This window comes from Sinocyclocheilus rhinocerous, unplaced genomic scaffold (assembly GCF_001515625.1).
Source record: "Sinocyclocheilus rhinocerous isolate Xijiao unplaced genomic scaffold, SAMN03320098_v1.1 scaffold1043, whole genome shotgun sequence".
Classification (NCBI taxonomy): domain Eukaryota; kingdom Metazoa; phylum Chordata; class Actinopteri; order Cypriniformes; family Cyprinidae; genus Sinocyclocheilus; species Sinocyclocheilus rhinocerous.
Genome location: NW_015642610.1, coordinates 1,023,853 through 1,045,635, shown reverse-complemented (window position 1 = coordinate 1,045,635; position 21,783 = coordinate 1,023,853). Strand labels below are relative to the sequence as shown.

The 21,783-nt window shown below is 37.3% G+C and overlaps 1 protein-coding gene across 4 annotated transcripts in view; it reads left to right on the top strand.

Moving 5' to 3' along the window:
* The window catches only part of LOC107756292 (multiple C2 and transmembrane domain-containing protein 1-like), a 157,704-nt gene that overhangs the window by 101,895 nt on the left and 34,026 nt on the right, over window positions 1-21,783 (top strand). For all 4 annotated transcript variants that reach the window (XM_016573321.1, XM_016573320.1, XM_016573322.1 and 1 more), the window contains exons 11-16: window positions 4,647-4,749; window positions 5,670-5,772; window positions 6,311-6,412; window positions 6,751-6,825; window positions 8,470-8,589; window positions 16,135-16,254. In XM_016573321.1, coding sequence (XP_016428807.1) covers window positions 4,647-4,749; window positions 5,670-5,772; window positions 6,311-6,412; window positions 6,751-6,825; window positions 8,470-8,589; window positions 16,135-16,254 — 623 coding nt within the window. The remainder of the gene's footprint in view (window positions 1-4,646; window positions 4,750-5,669; window positions 5,773-6,310; window positions 6,413-6,750; window positions 6,826-8,469; window positions 8,590-16,134; window positions 16,255-21,783) is intronic.

The following is a 21,783-nucleotide window of genomic DNA, read 5'->3' as shown; positions in this document are numbered from 1 at the left end:
CCCCCTAAAACGGCTCGTTCTAACACGCCCCCACATATCTACCTCACTATGTGGAAATATTTGCATAATGCGGCCCAAATGTGCACGCAAAGAAAGAAGGCGTGGTTTCAGGAACAGCAGTAGTGTTGATGCAGCCAGAGAGAGAGATCACAGTGGAGTCAGCTGTCTTAACCGTGGCTTGTGTACTGCAAACACATACCAGCTTCATCACTGTGTCTGTCACGGGACTCTGTTCCCCTTTCGGGCTCTGTCTTTACATTTATTTTGAAAGATGAAGCTCGCGATTATGGTAAGGGGCGTTACATTTCCGACGCGTGCTTGCGGTGTTCGGCCAATCACAGTGCACTGGGTCAGCTGGCCAATCAGAGCGGACTGCGCTTGTCAAAGGAGGGGGCTTTGTAGAAAACGAAGCGTTTGAGAGAGGCGGGGCATAGAGAACCTACAATAATGTACAGTATTTGAAAAATAATGTGTTTTTTGAACATTAAAGTATGTCAACATATTCTGTTACACCAAATACACAAAATAATGATCTTTAAAATAGCATCATATGACCCCTTTAATTATGATTTAAAAATGGGTTTAATGTATCATGCAGCCTTGGAAAACAGACTAATAATGTGTTTTATACATTCTCGTCTGTGATATGCGCCATTTCCGGTATTTTTACCGGTTAGTCGACGCGAGCAAAATGAAGTCGAGGATTTAAAAAAATAGAATAGTCGAATAAAATCGACGAATCGCGACAGCCCTACACACTACCATTCAAATGTTTGGGGTCAGTGAGTTAAAAAAAAAAATTTTTTTTAAAGAAATTAACACTTTTTTTAAGCAATCATGCATTAAACTGATCAAAAGTTAAAATGTCACAAAAGATTTCTATTTCAAATTAATTGTGTTCTTTGAACTTTCTATTCATCAAAGAATCCTGAAAAAATGTATCACGGTTTCCACAAAAATAAGTAGTGCAACTGTTCAACAACAATAATAACAATGATAATAATAAGAAATGTTTACTGAGCATCACATCAGTATATTAGACTGATTTCTGAAGAATCATGTGACACTGAAAAATTAAGTAATTGCTGATGAAAATTCAACTTTGCCATCACAGGAATAAAATCCATTTAAAAATATATTAAAATAGATGACATTTATTTTAAATTGTAATAATATTTTATGTTATGTTTTACTGTATTTTTAATCAAACACATGCAGACTTGGTGAGCATAAGAGACTTCTTTTTAAAAATAAATCTTACCCCAAACTTTTGAATGGTAGTGTAGTTCATCCCAAAATAAAACAAAATAATTTCTGCACCCTCATGTTGCTACAAACCCATGAGAGTTTGTTTCTTGCATTGAACACTACGGAGTCACAGTATCTAGAAAACAACCTTTCCAATGTCTGCAATATATTCAATTTATAGAATAAAAAAAAAAAACCTAGCTTTAACATTCTACTTAGTATTTACATTTGTGTTAGACACTAAAAAGAAAGTCATTCCAGTTTGGAAAGACATGGTAATTAACTGATGACAGAACGTTCATTTTTAAGTAAATTATTTCTTTAAAGATGAAGAGTGTACGTTTTGCTCCACTAATGACATCCAACAGAATTGCAAAAATAAAGGTTGTTCTCAAACACTCCAAATCATCCACCATTGGTCAGACAAACAGATAGCATCATTGTCGCGAGTTTGGGACTATTAAAAATATTGAACACTGAAAAATATTTGCGTAGCTTTAGCGATTTTGCAGGAAAAGTCAGTTGTGAGTTTGATTTGACCACTTGTGTGGGAAATGAAGCTGAGAATCGCAGCACAGGAATATTAATCAAGGCTGCACAATCGGTTGCATACAAGGTGTGAGGCGGCAGAAATAAACAGGAGTGACAAAGAGCGAAAAGACAGAGGGAGAGCGTGAGAGACAGAGAGAATTAGAGGCAGAGACGTAGAGGTCATTAGCACCGTCACTCTTAAGGTGGAGCATCTCGCGAGGTTCCTCTCCGCTAAGCGCTTTGCGTTCACCGTCTCTCTAATCGCCTAATCGACGCCTTTAATTAAGACATGCTCAATGGCAGACCACCCCCCTCCCCTCTCACACTCTTCAGCCTTCCCCTTCCCGCTCGCTGCACAGTTCTGCAATCGCCCCTTTACTCGCTCCTCTCCGGGGGTCCGGCCCACTATGTTGACCTCGTAGCACGGTCTGGCGTTCCCTGGGAAACCGTGGCCTCCTCATGAGCTCTGATTTCACACTCCTCTCCCGCCACAAAGCGCCGGCGCACAAAGCTTTTCTAAGAGCCCCGACTCGCTCACGGACTCACCGTCTCAATCGGCCCTGGCATCGAGGTGTCAGCCAACAAGGTTACGGGCCACGGAACAGTGCCTCCTCTAATAGAGAGCTCACTGGAGACAGGGAGAGTCCGGGAAAAGTGGAAGGGAAGGAGAGTGGACATAAAAGATAATGTGGCCGAGAGAAAAAGAAAAAGAGAGGGAAATCTTAGTTCTCTTTCTTGCACCACCGAGTGTGTGTTTTTTTTTGTCCTACCCCTCCTTTCTGTCTGTTTTTCATTGTAATTAATTGAGGCTTTTATCTGGAGTGCCTCCACTGCAGGCCAGCAGGATAAATGGTGACAGTGTGTAAAACCAACAGTATTTAGGGACAGGAGACTGCCTTCCTTCTGAATAGAGCCACTCACTACTTCACATAGATCGCTTTGGATGCAGACATTACTCTGGCAGTCGGCAATTTCATTAACAATCAGTTTTCAAACTAAAGTAGGAACTGTTCTGCCCTCGCTGCCATCAGTGTGTTTGTATATATTAATCCTATGGGCGGTTAAATGCTCCTCTCATGCAGGTACTTCTGCTTAACACCGTTCCTGCATTTCATTTAAAACGCCTTCCAGACCTGAAAAATGTAATTACTGCTTTGTACGTCAGCGTGCCGCACGCTCATCAAATTGCAGCCGGAATGAGGTTGAACTCATCTCGCCGGTCTGTGAGGATTTGCCCAGAATTAACCCACGGATAGCGTCTCCCACACCTGGGGAGTCAAAGTTTCATTCAGTGCGAAGCGTGTAATTTGCTCAGACAGCTGCCTCACGAACACGTAGTAGTTTGTCGCCAAGGATGACCGAGTGTCACCGCGTGGATATTGAATAGGGTGGTACATTCTTGCGCCTATCAATATACATTTATTTAAGCAGATGCAAATTATTTTTGAATGATGAAAATACACACAATTACTAGATGTCATGGCAAATTAAACATTTGTGTGAATACTTTGTAAATGAGATGCTTGAAATGCTTTTATTATTTTTGCAAACACTTTTTCATGTAATAAATAAAAATGTGAATCCATAATTTCATCTCCTAGCTGAATTTCTGTAACTTGTTTTGCTGTATTTTTTCTAATACTCCATAAAAGTACAGTATACTGTAAAATATACTGTACACACTTTTTGTGTAAAATTAAATTCACAATCTAGATTTTGGTAGGAACAATTTAGTCAACTTATTTTATTATATCAGACACATACCAGCGTAATCACTGCATTTAAATACATCTGAGTATAAAAACGGTGAATTAAAAAAAATATTCAGTCTGATCAATATACCCCTGAAATTGATATGCCTGGTGACAGCAAGGGCTTTCCATTGATCACTGTGACATTTATTTTGCTTGTCAACTAAATGCCTTTGCTTCTTTTATTCGCATGCAGGGAAGTGAAGTGTTTCATACAGCATTTTAACTTCGCAGCACGTTATAAAATTACCATTATGGATGTTATTTTTGGCCCCAGCTTTTAAAAATTATGCTCTGCAACAAACAACAAAAGTGCTCCCAATTGTTTTGTTCAGAGATTTGTTTAATGACTAAAAGTTTAGATCAAAGCTGATATGAAGAGTTTGTTGTTTAAGTCTTTGTTGAGAACAATATTCCTTTAAATTATGAACATTTATTTACATGCGTATATTAATAGTCTATTTCAAAGCATGTAGGACAGTGGATTATATAAATATGTCTCTAGAGTCAACTTCTTATAATAATGCATTTCGTACATGAATTAAAATATTCTATTGAACTTTTAAAAATATATTGATAAAAAGGATTATTAAAAAGTGTCTCACTTTTAATTTATCGATGTGAATGCCCTGTCAGCAACCGGAAAGCCTCATGATAATATCTACAATGATATCCATATATTTTGCCTGGAAATTTTTCTACAAATTTCCCACATTCAGTTCATGTGTTTTTAAGTCATCATTCCCATCTACGACCAGCTATGTGTGTGTGTTCACACCAGACGGAGATAGAGATGTCCTTACAGTGCTCTAGGGCAGCGCAAAGGCTGAAATGCTTATCTGCCTGTGTGCAAACCTCTCTATCGGTGTAACCACAGCAAACGACACCACACAGGGGCAAAATGAATATATCAAATCAGCTCCACAGTGATAAGTTGCTGCTGAAGCTTTAGTTTGGGTAAAGACAGCAGTGTGGTTTGATCCAGCCCTTCAGGCTCACTGTCCCATCACCTTTATCAGGTAGTTATTCCCCCCAGCGCACCACCCAGTGGATTACACCACAGTAAATTCAATGAAACTGATAAAGTTAATGTGTGTGTGTGTGTGTCCCTCACAGGCAAGAGTGACCCCTTCTGTGTAGTGGAGCTCAGCAACGATCGGTTACAGACGCACACCGTGTACAAAAACCTCAACCCAGAGTGGAACAAAGTCTTCACGTTGTAAGTGTCAAAAGCGTGTATCTGCATGTGCTAGATTGCTTGCATTTGTATTTAATCACATATTTTCAGTCTCACAATTTATCATATATTTTCAAGTACACTACACTACTGATAAAAGTATATAAAATGCTGATATAAAAAAGTAAATGTATAAAATGTAAATATTTTGAAGTCTGCATAGAATATGATAATTGCAAATTAAATCATGATTAATTTGCAATTGATTGATTTTTTTATCTATTTCGAAAATTATATAATTTGTAATTGTAAACCAAATAAAAAGATATTAAATGAAAAGTGGGAAAAATATATTTTGAATTCAGTGTATTGAAAAAGCTTAGTTATAAATACCGTATTTATGGGCTATGTGATTTATAGAGATATACATCCGAGAGCTGAGGATTACAGGATAATGTAGTCAGGATTATTTAATTAAGCTTTGTATTGGTAGATGAAAATGTGGCACGTAAGTAAACTTTTTTCTTTAAGAAGGAAATTAACTTTTTGTTTGAGATTACACTCCCTCTGCAAGTACAGCCATTGTGCTGTTTGATAATGTGCCATACATAATTTCTTATATTAGTTCGATATCTAGAGGTTGATGTTTTTTTTTTCATAATCTTTCAATCTTCACGGCTGGAAATTCATTTGTGAATTCCCATGGAAAGCTGGGTAATCTAGCCTCTCCTAGGAGCGCTCATCTCTTAAAGAATAACCTCATTTTCTTTCATTAGACTTCTCCTCTTTAGCCTACTTTTCAAAGATAGCATTTCAAGTGGAGAATTGCAGCATCTTTTTTTAATGGAGATTGCCACCAAGGATTTAGATGAATCACATTTTTTTTGTCATGACTTGAAAGATCTTTTCAGTGTTTAATATTAGTCGATGACTTCTTCACCTACCCCTTTTTCTTCAACTAGCAATGTGAAAGACATCCACTCAGTCTTAGAGGTGACTGTCTATGACGAAGACAGAGACCGAAGTGCCGACTTCTTGGGCAAAGTGGCTATACCGTTGTTAAATGTAAGTTTTGAGCTTGCAGACTTTTTCTTACAAGAATGAATCAGTTTGAAATTGGAAAAATGCACTAAAAAAAGTTTTTCTTTTATTTTTTTATATAAAAAAAAAATTGGCGTGTGTCTAACTTTTATTGATTGTAGTAATCAGAGTAAAATGTAAAAGTGAGAAAAACACACACACACACACAAGTTTACAAAAAATGTTGGGGGGGAGGGGGGATGTGTCTAACCTTTACTGATCTGAGTAATCATAGAGTAAGATGTGAAAGTGAGAAAAACACTGGGGGGAAAAAAGCTACTAACAAAAACAGAGAAGAAAGAAAAGATAAGGGGGGACGCAATGTGCGCTCCCAGGCTGATTCCCCAGGATAGTTAATTTGCGGCTGACAGTGGTCGGGCCGTAATGAACAGGTACTTGTCAGAGCCGCCACAGTTGTTTTGGGCTCTCTGTCAGATGCAGCAGCTGGGGTTCAAAGGTCACAGGGAGAGTGTATTCAGCTGGGTATTGCCAGACAGACGGCTGTCATGTCCCTCTCCCGCAGATCCAAAATGGAGAACGCAAAGCTTACGCCTTGAAAAGCAAGGAACTGACAGGACCAACCAAAGGGGTCATCTTTCTCGAAATAGACGTGATTTATAACATTGTAAGTCCCACTCTCTTTTACTCGCTTGCTTTTTTCGAGCGTTTTTCACTTCTTTTATTTGCTTGTTCTCTTCAGCCTCTCCCGGGCTGTCTGTCCCTGTCCTCATTCTCTCTTTTAATTACTGAAGACTCCCCTTTCCTCAGCCTTTTATTTGTGTGTCTGTGTACCGCTGTGTGTGTGTCCGTCCGCCATTTTAGGCGGGAGTCTGAGAGAGCATCACATGGCCGTGTGGTGTGGAGTGTGTGAAATGGAGGGATGTCTTGATATATTAGATCGTTAATGATGCATCGTGATCATGTCTTGAACTCTGGATTATGCATGAAGTTTATATGTTGCAGGTAAAAGCCGGCTTGAGAACTTTGATTCCCATCGAGCAGAAATACATCGAAGAGGAGCCGCGAGTGTCCAAACAGGTAACAAGTCAGACCTGTCACTGAGACACTGCTTGGGACAAACACACACACACAGACACTCTCTCTATCTGTCACGCAATAAAGCAGAACTGAATGCATGCTAGAAAGTGCCCACTCTGCACTTTTCGGTGTGAATTTGCCCCCCACCTAAACTGTTTGCGAGTGAGACAGCAAGACGTGCACACGAACTGAAAAGTGAGGGCAACATATCAAATTTATCTCCACAAGATTTGCTTTTACTTCTTGATACTGTCCTTTCGACTGCTGAAGCTCATTTTGTCAAACATCTCAGATATATTTTATTCTTTAGTAGTTTGGTATTGTATTTCTCCTCAAATGTACTTTGATTAATCCCAAATGACAAACAGAAATGGCCTACTTTAAAGGGATGGCCCGAATCCTACACTTCACATATTTACTATGATCAAAGCCGTAGCATTTTAAAGCCATAATGCGAGCAGGAGCGTTTGATCTTCCTGTGAACATAGGAAGCAGCGGTCATTTTCAGTTCACCCGCACCCAGAAGCATGAATTAGACCATTTTATTAAAAAGACATGACAAATAAATATATTTAATTGCATTATATTTTTGGTGTTATTCCTTAACTTCACTTTTCCCATTATTTCTAAATGCTGAAAGTCAATTATTGTAGTGCTTTTAGACCTAAGATTTTCAACATCAATTTATAAGCAATGACTAAAATTATGATCATTTAAAATTTATATTATATACACTACCGTTCAAAAGTTTGTGGTCTGTAAGATTTTTTTAAAATGTTTTTGTATGTTTGCCAAACAGCTTTTATGTAATCACACACACACACACACGTTTACTTAGTTATCTAAATGGGGACATTCCATAGGCGTAATGGTTTTTATACTGTACAAACTGTATTTTCTATCGCCCTACACCAACCCTACACCTAAACCAACCCCTTACAGGAAACTCTCTGCATTTTTACAATTTAAAAAAAAATTGTTTACTTTATTTTTATACCAGTTTTACAAATAAGGACGTCCCCAAAGGGAGGTTTTTGGAGATTTTGTCAGGTTTAGCTCACTTTTGGGTACAAATTTGTCCCCAAAATATGGTTAAGTAGGTACACACACACACACACACACACACACACATATTGAAATATTATTACAGTTTAAAATAACTGCTTTCTATTTTAATAAATTTAAAAATGTAATTTATTGCTGTGTTGGCAAAGCTGAATTTCCAGCAGCCATTACTCCATTTGCCAGCGTCACATAATCCTTCAGAAATCATTCTATGCTGATATTCAAGAAACATTTCTTATTATGATCAATGTTGAAAGCAGCTATTTAATGAAGAATCACTTAAAGTGTGATTCTTTTTTCATTCTTTGATGAATAAGCAGTCAAAAGAACAACTTTTATCTATTTAAAAAATAAAAATCTTTTGTAACATTGTAAATGTCTTTGCTGTCACTTTTGACAAATGAAACGTATTAACTTTCGCTGAATGAAAGTACTGATTTCTTTAAAAAAAAGTTTGAATGGTAGTGTATATAGTATAAAAAAGGGAATTTTCCTTATTTAAAAAAATATTTTAGTTTGGTTGTTTTGTCAGTGTGAATCAGTTTAATTGTGAAATGTCACTGTTGTTCTGTCACTCAGCTGCTGCTGCAGAACTTCAACAGAGTGAGGCGCTGTATCATGTTCCTGATCAATGCTGGCTGCTATATCAACAGCTGCTTTGAGTGGGAGTCTCCTCAGAGGAGCATCTGTGCCTTTCTGGTAAGAACCAGTATGCATTCAACCACACCATCAGTCACATACAGCGGCTCCAGAATGTATTTGGACACATTTGTGTTGGGCCACAATTGAATTTCATTGTATTCGTTTTAAAAAATAAATAAATATCTGGATATTTTCTGGTTGTCAAACATTAGTGGATCATGTTCAGAGTGATGAAGTACACCTGTGGTTACTCTAGGACACATAATATAAACTGAGGAGAACTTTATACATTCATTAAAATGACCTTGAGTTGGTTGCAAAAAAGACTCGAGAAGAGTAGTCAAGTATTTTGTTATTAGTTGCAGATTTGTAGATCGCAATTCTGTTTCTTTTCTCAGAGTTAATATCATTTTTCTGAGCCATTTTTGCAACCAATTCCTGCCAAGATCACTTTAGTGAATGAAGTAAATAAGTTCCCCTTCGTTCACACACGAATAACTGATAGATTTAGCTGATCACATTAACTATGAACATGATCCACTAACACCACTTTGACAACCAGAAAGTATCCAGATACTGTACATTTGTCTATACTTTTAACAGTATATCTATTGTTTCATCATTCAAAACCTAACAAACTTTTTTCTTTGAAATGTTTTGCTTCAAAAGTGCATTTCTATATATTTTCTTAAAAATAATTGCCGCTTCATTTAGTATTTTGTTTCTAATGCAGTGATTTTCAAACATTTTAGGTGTATCTTAAGTGCCAAATACTTTCTGGGGCCACTTCGCATACACTAGACTTTATAAAATATACTGACAGGTTTTGTGGTGATCCATTAGTTCCTGTGCACACATTTCCCATCTCCCCGTCTGTCGTGTTAAAAATGTCCAGAATTTTGCCCATTTGTCTTTGACATCCTCCAGCAGTCCTCTCAGATCTCCAGTAATACTCTGGCACCTCGGGTGAAGTCGTCTGAATTCACGACAGTCTCTTTCATAGCGTGGTGCACCTTCAGATTGTAATTGGACAGTTGAACCTTCATGAAAAGGACACCCTTTGTGAGTGGGCTGTGTGACTAAATGCTAGCACAGGACATGCTGGCTAATCTTTGCCTGTGATGCTGCATAATTTGCTGTAGGGCCTGTCTGTTTTGGGACTCGCGTGTCTTTAAGTGTCGCTGGGTAGGCCATTAACATTTGCTGCTTGACACATTTTAATTTCGGTACACTTCCGAAAGCAAAAGCCGAGGGCACACGCGTGAGCGGAGGGACAGCTGTATCGATCAGCTAACATTTTAGTTGAACTTTTTTTTTCTTTTCCTTCATGGTTGTCGGGGAAAGACATCAATGAAAATGTCAGAGGAAGAAATGTCAAGAGATTTGAGGAGAATAAAACAAAAACAATTACATTACATTTGTTCTTAATGTTCAGATGCTATTATAAAAATTATTATTCAGTCACATTCAGTTCAGTACGTCTGACCTGAACTACCAAAGTTATAAAAAATAGCTTTACAAAAGAAGGAAAAAAAAGTTTTGTTTTTTTTTGTATTTTTTTCACAGTTGTCCCATTAGCTGGTAATGCTATTCTTTACAGTCTAAATCTCCCTCCTTAAGAGCTCTTTTAATCATCACACTGATTTCTTTCTTTATCACCAGCCATCTGGTTCAGGTGAGCCTTCACCGCTGCGCTGAGACCCACATCTGTGCTGTTCTGTCAGCCGTTGACAGTTGTAAGCCAAAAGAATACAATAGTCAGACGGAGGTGATTTCGCATTCAAGAGTTGCAGAACCTCCGGTGCTTGCCGCACAAAGGTTAGCCAAAGCAAAGGGGCTGCTTGCGATGCTCAGATAAAACCAGCTGCGAGTGGCGGCGGCGGCAAGTGCTGTGATTTGCTATTCTGGTATTTTTAGGTCTGTGCCTTTTTGACATTTTAGAGTTCTTGTTTTTAGCTTTTTTTTGAAGTAGTATTGGTGTTTTTGTTGATGTTGTTGGGATTTTGTTGCAGAAACTCTTTCAAAAAAATTTTTTTCTTTGTTTGCTGGTGCTCCAAATACTCTGCTCCTTTCATAAAGGTAAAGTATGGAAGTAAAATATTGTGTTGGATCCCAGTTTAATACACAAAGTAGGCCATTTTTATGTTCAGAATTTTTAGGCATCCAGACCTGTTTGACACAACCATACAATGGCATCAGTTAGGGGGTGGGACTATATGTTTGACGACCAATGACTGACAGTCGTACTTGGCCGAAACATTTCTTATTATTATCAATGTTGAAAACAGTTGTGCTGTTTTCACAAAACAAAGTTTCTCTTTGTTACTGTTATTTTTGATCAATTTAATGCATCTTTGCTGAATGAAAGTATTAGTTTGTTTTTAAAAAGGCATTAGTTTGGGGGTTGGACTACCTATTTGACAAGCATTTTTTTTTTTTTTAAATGATTAATGTTGAAACCAGTTGTGCTGCTTAATATTTTTGTGGAAATGGTGACTATTTTTTCAGGATAGTTTGATAAATAGAAAATTCAAAAGAACATAGCTTATTTGAAATACATATTTTGTGACAATATAAATATGTTTACTCTCGCTTTCGATCAATTTAATGCATCCTTGCTGAATGAAAATATTAATTTATTTGACAACTAAAGGCCAACAGTCATCATTGGCTGAAAAATTTCTTATGTTGTGCTACTTAATATTTTTGTAGAAACCGTGATTATTATAATTTTTTTTTCTGAAATGTTTGATGAATAGAAAGTTCAAAAGAACATAGTTTATGGAATCTTTGTAACAATATAAATGTCTTTACTGTCACCTTTGATCAACTGAATATCTTTGCAGAATGAAAATATTAATTTATTAAAAAATGGCATTACTTTGTCTGTTTGACGACCAATGGGCGACAGCCATCACTGAAAATAGTCATAATTTTCATCTTTACATGTGTGTGTTAACTTTTGTAAGCCGTATATTCATGATCGCACACACATTCGATAATGGCCAGCCAGTCAAGACGACACAGCTCATGGCATATCCACAATGGACAAAGCTAGGAGAGTATGCGTGTGTGTGCATGTGCTCGTTCAAGTGTGTGTGGGTGTCAGCGTGAGTGTTTGTGCGCGTCTGCCTCCCCTCTCCATGAACACCTGTAAGCTGAGCGTTTGCGCTGGGTGAATATGGGCCATTGTTCTGGCTGGCAGAGTGGTGCTCATAAAGACCGCTCTGTGCCAGCCCTCCCCGCGCGCCACTCTACCCCTCCAGCTCCTTATTGCTCCCGCACCGACTCTTCCTCCAAACAAATTTGCCGTAACTCTACCTGCAATTTGGCCTTGGATTGGGAGCAAATAGAGCAGGTATTGTGTGTCGTGGGGAATAAGAGTGGTGTGTGTGTGTGTGTGTGTGTGTGTGTATGTGTGTGTATGTGTGTGTAGAGGGTAAGAAGAAGGAGATATATTGGAAGGGGAGAGGTAATGAATGATACCCGGCTCTTTTATGTGGGGTAAAGTAGGACTCTTATCAGTGGGAGTGCCCAGAAATATAATATAATATAATATAATATATAAATACATAATGTGTTCACAGTTATGGCTTACAACGTTCTATAGAGCAATGTACCCCATAGCACCCCATAGATTTGTGTTGCAAGTGGATTTTAGTTATAGTGTTTTCTTTTTTTTACTGACTGAAACTGAAATAATGTCCTGTTGAAAATTCATTTGAATTATTATGATTTATTCTGTTAATTATTATAGTTTATAAATGAATTTCCACAGATCAGAATCAGAATCAGAATGAGCTTTTTTTGCCAGGTATGTTTACACATACAAGGAATTTGTTTTAGTGACAGAAGCTCCACAGTGCAACAGAATGACAGCGACAAGACAGGACACAGACAATAAAAAGAATAATATACAAATATACAAAATAGACAATGTACAAAATAGCAAAAACACAATATATAATTTACCCCCAAATCAAAGAGACGGGAGAAGAAAAACAAATGCTCTGGTGTGTGTCTTCACGATTACAACCCGCTGAGTGCTACAAGGTGGCACCTTTCTGCTTCAAGTCACTTGTCAGCCGACGGGTCAGAGAATGTTTTTATTTTTTAAAGAATAATATACAAATATACAAAATAGACAATGTACAAAATAGCAAAAACACAATATATAATTTAGACTATAGATTTTGTTGATAGACCTTAAGATGTTTATAGCTGAAAATGTTGAAAGCTGACATGAACTGTAATCACCAGCCAATAGTGAAGCTTGTATGATTTAGCACATATTTTAAGGTTGCTCTATTTCAATAACTTTCTAATTAGATTTAGATCAAATCATACTGGGTCTGAAGAACAACGAACGCAAGTGTTTCATGATATGCCAGAAGATGGCAGTGCGGCATCACTCAAGCCAAACATCCACACCTAACGAGTCCAGCCAAAAAGCAGATGAGTTATTGACGTCCATAATCAGCCTCTCATTTGGCATATTTTTACCCACCGTTGGCACTATTTAAAATAATCAACACAATGTGACGACTTAATTTCTGAAGTCCAAGTACAGGGGCTGTTGTAGGCTGTGTTGGTAACACACTTTTAATGTGTTAATTCTCAAATGCCTTCTCTGAAGTGCTCAAGCCTGCACTCCACAACACAAAGTGCCAAAATGATATTGAAATTGGCTGCCAAAACGTGTCCATCCTCCATTCCAAAAATCCAGCGAGATGCTGAAACACTTGGCCGATTCAGATCGTTCTCCCAGTTAGAGCAACGGCTTTTGTTACGGGACTTAATCTCAAGTGCTTTCGCTTGGATAAAATCAAATAGATATTTAAAATGAAATCAAATTTACATGCTACTTGATGTGAGAGATGGATGTAGCCAGCGTTTATGCAAATGCTAATGTCACTTAGTTGTTTAGTGAAATTCATTAGGGAAGTGAAAGAAAACGCTTCTTGCTTCAGATTCAGTTCTTTCCTGTTAATTCCATGCATAAACTCATTTTTTATTCTAACATACCCTAATTTTAGAAAAAAGTAATAATTTAAGCAATAGATGTAAGCATTTTCTTCTACTCGAGTAAAAGAATGACATCTTTGTCTCCCGTATCGCCTGTGATGTCCTCCTCTTTGACAAGAATCCTTGTTGTCCTGTTATATTACACCGAATCAAAGTTAAATTCTAATAGACATTGATGGTAACAGCAATAATGATTTGTGGATTTCTTGTGGTGCTTTTTGTAGATTAATGGACTGACAGGAAATTACATTTCAGATGGCGTTTAATGAATAGATGTCATGGTCTGTATTAGGTTACTGTTGGTCCTGAGGCTCGCTGAATCATTGTAATACGGGACATGTGCAGGTGGAGAGGTTACTGTACGTGCCCTGAGCAGTACATCGCGGCTCTGAAGTACAGGAACTCACACGGGGGAACGGGAAACTGAACGCTGTGGCTCCGGAATGGAGAACTGCCGGAGAACTGAACGCTGAACACCTGGATGCGCTCTGACAAAGCCTCTTGTCGTGTGTTTGCAGATTCGGTTTCTCTTTCCTCTCTTTCACCCGAACCTTTCTCTTCCCCTATAGTTTGCTTTTTGGGGTCCGTGGCCCTTCCCTCCCTGAGGAGGGCTCTCAGCGGGGGGGACTGGGGGTGATATGAGTGTCTGGGCTGGAAGAATGGCCCCAGAACTCTGGGCATCTCTCTCTTAGCCGCTGGGTTGTGTGAAAAAGAGAACGGTCACTTCCAAGCAGGCGAGGTGTCGGCTAACATCAGCTGTCAATCAGACTCTGGCCCTCAGCTACAATAACCAAACTTAAGAATGGTGTCCAGCGACAGGTTAAGGATCCACTAGGCATATGAAAACAAGATGGACGCTGCGGAGTAGAGACAAAGAAATAGATTTTCTTTGTGAGCGATTGTGACTTGCTTTTAAACTCCAAAGAGTGTATTTTGTAATTTAAAAATGTTTTAATTGAGTCAGGGGCCAAAAAATAGAAGAGAATCTGTCAAAGTATGTTGAAGGCTGATCTGTTATATTTTCAATATTTTCAATACTAAATTAAGTCATTATGATTTTATGAATGCACAGATGGAAGATATTAATTCAATGTGAGGAAATTCTAATTACTTTGTATGAAAAATATATTTTGCTCTAATTAATGGGACATACTGCAGATGTTTTGCTGGATTTTGCAAGAAATGTGTTTGCTTTATAGGAGCAGGTACTAAAATACCAAATGTTACAGATTTTTTTTTTCTTCCTTGGGCAGTGTTTTTCTGTCAGCAGCTTATGCATATTGCATATTTTCCTGTATGCAAATTCTCAGATTAGTTCCTTTATTGCATAATTTATACTTTACGTTATTGCTATGTTTTATACATACTTGATTGCTAAGTGTATGATTTACGTTTTTACTTGTATTGATCCATTGTTTTCTGATTTATTCAAATGTGGCAAATTCATTTCTTCAAAATGTATTTAAAGTTTTAATATTAAAATTGTGAGAGGCCATTTAAAGATGACATTTGAACCGGTGTTGATAGCACATATATATTATGCACCTTAGAGGTGCCTAATTTGTGCCCCATGTCTTTTTCCCCCCTCAGTGTTCAGTGTGTGTGTGCGTTAGGCAGCAGTGCTGTAATGGATAGTGTGAAGGGCACGGAAATACATCTAACCTGTTACTGCAAGATTCAGAGATTTTCCACTGAGTGTTTGTGGGCATGTCCGGTCCGGTGTAATTTAATGTTATGTAAACTTTTCAAATCTAGCGAGGTCTTTGTGGGGTATATTATAGCCTGTCTGTGGATGTGTGGTGTAAGTGCATTTCATATACTGTATGAGGATGCTTGTTTTTATTTAACAGAACTTCTAAAACATGAATACTTACACAATAATATTATAATATATAATGGCATGGCTGTGATGCTGTGATTTTTGCTTAGCTGTAAATATGTCTCACAGAAACAATCAAAGTGTGGAGATTTTTCCTTTTTTTCAGTAAATAAAGCTAAAAACCAAAATATCAAATTACTACTCCATGTTTTCTCCTTTTTATGGTCAGGTTCTGTTTCCCTCTGCGGAGCATGTGCACATTTGGCTGAATCCGTGGGGTGATGGGCAGTAGGGTCACATTTACTATAGAGTAAGACCAGAAACAGGTGTTTTGCTGTATTTTTGAGTCTTTATAATGTTATTTAAGGAGAATGAGATTTTGTTGCAGATGATTGACTCATTCATTGTGTTTTCACACTGAAAGACTTTAAAAGCATCATCTGTGCTCACACATGACAGATTGTGAAAAATAATCATTGTGTTACTGTTATGTATTACTGGTTGTCAGGTGTTCTAAAGGTATCCAATAAAAAACGAATTTAGATATGAAGAAATTAAATTTAGAGATTAGAAAAATGTGATTTTCTAACAGTTTTCCAAAAAATATAAAAAGGTGCAATAAATCACAAATGTTGGTCTTTTTGTTCTTTAGATTTTATGTTTTTGATGTGTTTTAATGTGTGTGTTTTATAAATGCATCTTCAGAACAATGTTCTTTCCTTTTGTTTGTTCATTCATTTGATTCCCTCTTTCTGCAGCTCTTTGTTGTGGTCGTGTGGAATTTTGAGCTCTATATGTTCCCGCTGGTTCTCCTGATGCTGCTGGCCTGGAACTACTTTCTCATTGCTTCAGGGAAGGACACGAGACAGGGAGATGTGGTGAGTTCTGTCACACGCTCACCTGCACCTGTATTTGTATCTTGTACATTTAAAAGCACCCTCTCCACTTTCTGTATTTAATATTTTCTGAGTATTAAAACCTGAAATCTGTTTGAATTCCAAATATTTCGTTTCATTCAGCACTTTTGAAATTCAGAAAACTTTTGAAAATGATTGTTTTTCTAAGTACGGAACAGGTGGGATCTCAAGCATTTTTGCGTGGCACTCCAAGCTGTTTATTTATTTAAATATTTTAATTAAAAAGTGCCAGCACAGTGTCATTCTGAAGAGGACATTTTATTTTTTACATCATGCACACGTATGTTTAGAAAGTGTCAAAATGCTCTGCAGCACTTTCATTACAGTTATGCTTTGATTTTGTTGTCTTTTGTGTCGTTTTAAGCTGCTGTTTGACTGAATGTGTGAGCTTACAGAATCAGTGCAACAAAGATATAAAGAGAGCTCACCTTGGAAGTTAATTGAATGGAATCAATTTTATACCAGCGTAGATTTCTGAAAGTCGTTTAGTTGGACTTTGAGAACTTCATACAGTAATTGAATAAAAGCTTTGGACTTGAATAAAATCGTCACTAAGGTAGATAATAAATTAATTGTAGATCACTATTTCAGGGTGTACATACGTTTTTACCAGGAATAGTCCCATTTTTTATATATATATATATATATATATATATATATGAAATATCTAGGATATCCTTTGAGTAAATGGGACAAGCATATGAACTACATTTTTTGAGTGTCCTGAATAGAAGTAATCAAAGTTTCACTATTATAGAGTCTCTGATATATTTTTTTAATATCATACTTTATAAGACACTCTTTGTAAAATTTTGCAAAGAATAGAGGCGGTAAAAAAGTAGCAAGAACCAAAGGACCTTTAGAAAGTGTCTGTACAATAATTATGTTGTCCTGTAGATGGCGACATTGTTTGCAAAAACTCACCAGAGCTCTGTTATTCATTTATGTAGGCTTATCTGTATATGTATTATTTACCATGTCAATACTGATACACTTTTCCTCATGTTTTTAGAAACAAATCAATAATTTATAAAGAAACAAAACAAAATAAATATATTTTTATGCATAGATAACATGGAAAAATCTGTATTTTTTATTTAAACTGTGGTGGTAAATGTTTAATCATATATTTATGGGTTTATGTTATATTTATACTATACTATATGTAATGGGATTGCATGTTCCGATAATCATGGTAAATATGTTAAATAAGCAAAACTGGTTTATCATAACACACACACTATATGATATATTTTAATAATATATTGTACTTTTTATATGTAATGAGCTAGTGTGATGATTTAGCTATGTGTGTGTGTGTGTGTGTGTGTGTGTGTGTGTGTTTTCTTTCATTGTTTTAAGCCAGTTGGGTCAGAAGTTAGGGATTCAGAACTAGGTAATGGGTCAGAGGTGATTCTGTCAGGACCTGTGGATTTAAAACACACGAGAGGGCTGGAGTCCGATGTAATGCCTTTAACCTGTTATTCCTCCCTCCATATCCCCTCAGGCCATTGTTCTGCATTTTGACGACTGTAACCACAACACACGGCTGGTGAGAGCAAGAGAGTTCAGAAACAGTAAACACACACACACACACATGCTTTCCATTAGCCTCAAACTCACTGATGAGCCTGAGCTTGGACACTGTTTCCCTGTGCTTTACTATGAACTTCAGGGGAAGGAATTTAGGTGTCTTTAAGTGTGTGTGTAATGATTAGTACCTGATGTCATTCATTTTGTTTCACTTCCTATAAGCTGTTTTACCTGTGTGTGTGAGTGTGTGTGTGTATATATGTATGTATGTATATATATATATATATATATATATAAAGCTGTTTGTTGGCTGCTAGCTTGTTATCTGAAAGCGATGCAGCAGTTTAGATAAACCCATGCTTTCTGAGTCACAATTTGTGCTTTATTTTTATTAATACACACTCAGAGGACTGATGTACTTTTGAAAGTGTCCCATTCATGCTTTCATCACTACAGTAGAGATGCCAGGCTCCCTGTGCCTGGCAGGATGTCATTTCAGATAACTCTTAACTGTAGCTCTGCACTAAACCTGCTGACACATAAATGCAGGCAGCGGCACTCCTACAGTCCAAGCTGTTTTTTTTTGTTGTTGTTACTGAGACAGACAGAAATGAGAAACGGAGATGCTGCCCAGCCTAGATGGCAAGACATTCTATGAAACTTTTCCAAATGTTTGTATGACATCTGACTATCATCATCGCATGGTTTTTGTAATGTGGGCCAGCACGTCTCATGCGCAGAATGCAGTGGATGAGCGTGTATGCTCAAATATCCTGCACGTGCAGAGAAGGAAGGTAAAAGTGAGACTCTAGGTATGAACAAAAGCTGCAGAGAAAAATTCTTACTGGCATATTCTCTATCTCTTTCTATCTTTTTTTGATACTTTTTTAGCCTCAGTGATAATCACATTTAAAAAATTACATTACTGTTACAATAAATTGCAGACTAATTAGACTTTTCTTTATACTGTATATATATATATATATATATATATATAAAGCTGTTTGTTGGCTGCTAGCTTCACTATTTTATCATATATTTTAATAATTTAATATTATATTAATAATACAATATCATTTTAATAAATTATAAATGTGTGTGTGTGTATATATATATATATATATATATAATTTTATTTTTCAGGGTTGTGGGACATACTTATTCTATTATAATAATAGCTGTGCTAGGTTCACGTAGTATTGCAGCCCCTTTCTTCTCAAATAATAAAGTAATTTAAGGTAAAATCAATATTCCATGGCCTTTATTTTTTCGGTAAGAAGCTGTCATTATCGCAGAATAATAGCCGGTAATTATTGCAAATCAACCTTCTTCAGACTGACCGTATATTATCCCTTGTTTGTTGTACCCCTGATGTCCACAGCCCAGTGTGTTGTGGGAAAACAGGAACCCACTTTCAGCTGTCACATTTCTTGAAGGGACTTGTTACCTCTAGATGTGACATGCCAGCTCAACTCTTAACCTGTAGACAGCTGACCCCTGACTCTCGTATTCTTTTGCTGTTCTCTGCCTGCCACCCTTCCACCAGATACCTGACCTCGCTGTCACAGCCTGTTATTGTTAAAGATCCTTTTTACCATCTGGAATGGCTGTGCACTAAACATTAGACTACACTCCCAAACCGTTGTTTTAAATCAACAGAATGGCAGAAGCTTAGCTAGCCGGGCTGCCGCGTAGTGCCACAGTATTGGTTTTTGTGTCAGAATGAATAGACAATGGAAAAATAAACATGGGTTTAGATGCAAGACAAAGGGATGTGACTTTTGAACTACGCCTGTCGATCATCAGCAGGTGATGGAAAGATACGATTTCTAAAGCGCCACTTGGTTTCCTCTCTAAATAAAGCAGCTGCACTGCCTATACACTGCTTTCAGAAGAGTCCCCTACTGGTAGGGAGTGCAAGCGCACCAATCTTAATCTGAAGGTAAGGGAGCACCGACACAGCTAGCAGAGCTGTTCTGACAGCAGCTGTCAGTGGCTTGCTCACCTCCTGCAGAGAGGCAGTGCTCACCACCCTAACACCACCCCTCACCTACTTTTATTTGGAGACCTGGAAGCGTTCGGGTGGGCTTCAGTGTGGCCGCTCAGGCTCAGTGAAGCGTCGGACAGCTTGGTGTGAATGGAGGGGAGTGAAGCCCATGGCTGGCCCTAGAAGACCCGGGCTGCTGAATTCACTGGCCTGGAAAACAGTTTACCAGATGTTTTGAAGGTGTTAATTATAGCATATTCTGTCAGAGCTGGAGCAACGTAGTGACATCTCTTTCACCAGCTCAAGCACAATTAGGCATTCGAGGTTCTTTCTCGGCAACCTTGTCAGTGGTGGCAGAGAGGGTCTTAATTGTCAGGGTTACTCTCACCATGTCCTCTAGCAAAAACTCGCAGTTTCTCCATTTTCCTCAGGCATATTTTAAAAGGTTAATCAGTTTTTCACAGCCTGTTTTTTGTGAACACTACTGTAGCTCATATTTGGGTTTAAGGTTTTAAGCAAAATCAGTGGTTCTTAACCTAAAGGCCCCCAATGTGCAACATAAGATATTTCCCCTGGTATTTTTGGTGTAATGTTGATATAGTTGAAAACGAATTAAATTATTTAACAAAAATTGTTTTGTGATTCTATAAGATACTGATTCTGTATGTTAAAAAAAAGTTATTGAGGGGAAAAAGTCAGTTGAAATATCAACGTGTAACTCATCCCTCTAAATTTATGAAATGTGCACTAATGATATGTGTTTTGTCGTGGAGAGGTGTGATATTTTTTCAGTGTGATTGGACTTACGATTTTTACTTGGCAGATGATAAAATGTTTGTAGACAACCACCTATCAACCATGGTGAACACCACTGTAACCACCTGACAGCAACACCTGACAGTAAGAGATGTTATAAAGAAAAAGGCCCCTCATTTAAAGTCACAATGTAATGGAATTTTTTGTACGTTGGGATGTACATCTGAGTAAAATGGATTATTGGAAAATGATCGAAGAAGTCCGGCATATATCACTAGAGAGAAGTCTGATGTTTGGCCAGAAGATCCAATTATGACATTCTGATTATAAAATAAGGTAAATAAAATTGAAACATGTGAATGAATTAATCATTTACAATAAGATCAATAACATGCATTTAAAAAATAGATGGGGTGAATTTACATTTCATGCAAACTTTGAAAGTGAAAAATGTAAATGTTAAACTACTTTTTTTCCCTATCCAATGCAAATGACTTTTCAACGAGCGTGAACTGCTGTATTTGTTACAGTGATCCATCATGTAAACATCTGGCTCAACTAATGCCGTGATTGGAAGGTGGGATTGCTTGTTTTATGAACGAGACAGGCCAGTAGATGTGTTTGAGAGACCAGTTTGTAAACAGTTATTTTTGAAATTTCATTTGATGCTGCCAGTGGTGAATAAATTATCCTTCACCTTTAGTTTAATCTTTTTGTAAATATATAAAGACTGACGAGATCAAACCTATAGCTGTTTGTTCTTAGTCTGTTTGTTTATTTCTTGACTACTAACAGTATTAGTGTTTTGCATGGCACAGAAAGCAAGTTAGCAAATAAACTTTTTCCCACCTTTTGTTTTGTCTGGTTTGAGTAGTGTTTTTGTTGTCTTTTTTTATTCAAGCTCTGGTGGTAAATGTTTAACCATATATTAATGGATTTATGTTATATTTACGTATACTACAGTATAATATATGTAATGGGATTGCATGTTTCGATAATCATGGTAAATATGATAAAGAAGCTAAACTGGTTTATCATAACACACACACACACACACACACACACACACACACTACTTTATGATGTATTTTAACAATATATTTTACTTTTTATGTGTAATGAGCTTGTGTGATGATTTAGTGAAGTGTGTGTGTGTGTGTGTGTGTGTTTTCTTTCATTGTTATAAAAGCCAGTTGGGTCAGAAGTTAGGGATT